The sequence below is a fragment of the Plasmodium reichenowi genome, assembly GCF_001601855.1.
Source record: "Plasmodium reichenowi strain SY57 chromosome Unknown, whole genome shotgun sequence".
NCBI lineage: Eukaryota > Apicomplexa > Aconoidasida > Haemosporida > Plasmodiidae > Plasmodium > Plasmodium reichenowi.
Window position 1 is genome coordinate 1 of NW_017962337.1, and position 1,039 is coordinate 1,039.

General features: G+C 25.1%; 1 protein-coding gene across 1 annotated transcript; it reads right to left on the minus strand.

Moving 5' to 3' along the window:
* Positions 1-140: 140 nt before the first annotated feature.
* Positions 141-1,039, minus strand: PRSY57_0014900 (merozoite surface protein; the record flags this gene model as incomplete). The annotated part of the gene is made up of 1 exon (XM_012907937.2): positions 141-1,039. A coding segment is annotated over one exon (899 nt), but the record flags the coding sequence as incomplete, so codon positions are not given.

Sequence of the window (1,039 nt, forward strand, 5' to 3'; positions counted from 1 at the left end):
TAGAACAAAATAAAGATATGAACTTAAAATATATATAAAAACCAAAAATCGTTAAAAATATATTATTAATTATAAATATATGCATATACACACAACAAAAAAATATATATATATACATATTTTTATTTTCTGGTAAATATTTAATTATATGTAAAAAATTCCATAAACCTATGTTTTAATTCTCTTATGGTAGCATCTAATTCATTTTTTCCATTTAATAAACTTATCAGAGCTGTGATTAATGTTTGTGCAGTTTTTTCTGATTTATCTTTATCCTTATAGTTCTTATAAATTAAACTATAATAATTATTATCGTTTGATAAATCTGGTATATTTTTCTTTTCTAAATCACTTGTATCTACTGTATCATTTTTATTTTCTTCTAATATTTCTTCTTCTAATATTTTTTCCTCATCTGATATGTCTTCTGGTTGCTTTATAATTTCGCTTTCGTATTTTTCTTCTTCTTCATCATCTTTATCCTTTTCATCTTTTACATCCTCATTTTCCTTAACAATATCGTCTTTATCCCACGATGTTAAATTTACTGATTCTAAAACATTTTTTTGTTTATTTTCTTCAGTCGACTTTTTCTCAGTAAAATATAAACCACCACTAAATTCTATGCCATCGTCCAGAATAGGAGAATATGTAGGAGGCGTTCCTTTTTCATTTGATACATTTTTATTTTCATTTTTATTTTCATTTTTCTTCTCATATGTATTAGTGTTTTGAGTTGGTAATGGTAAAAAAAAGTCAAGTAAAGTACTACCAATATCTTTAGTTGTCTTTTGAGTAACTTCATCTTTAGATATATCTGAAAGTGTATCACTGACATCATGAACCACAATAGGACCAAAACCACCAAACATTACGATATTTTTAAGAAAATCAGACCATTTAGAATTGTCGTTAAGATTTAATTTTTCCTTAGAACTATCATGACTATCTGGAGAACCTTCCTTTTCAGTACCAAGCATTTCTTTTTTTACGTTTTCTTTTTTTTTTCCATCATTTTCTAAACTACTATCAGATTCGT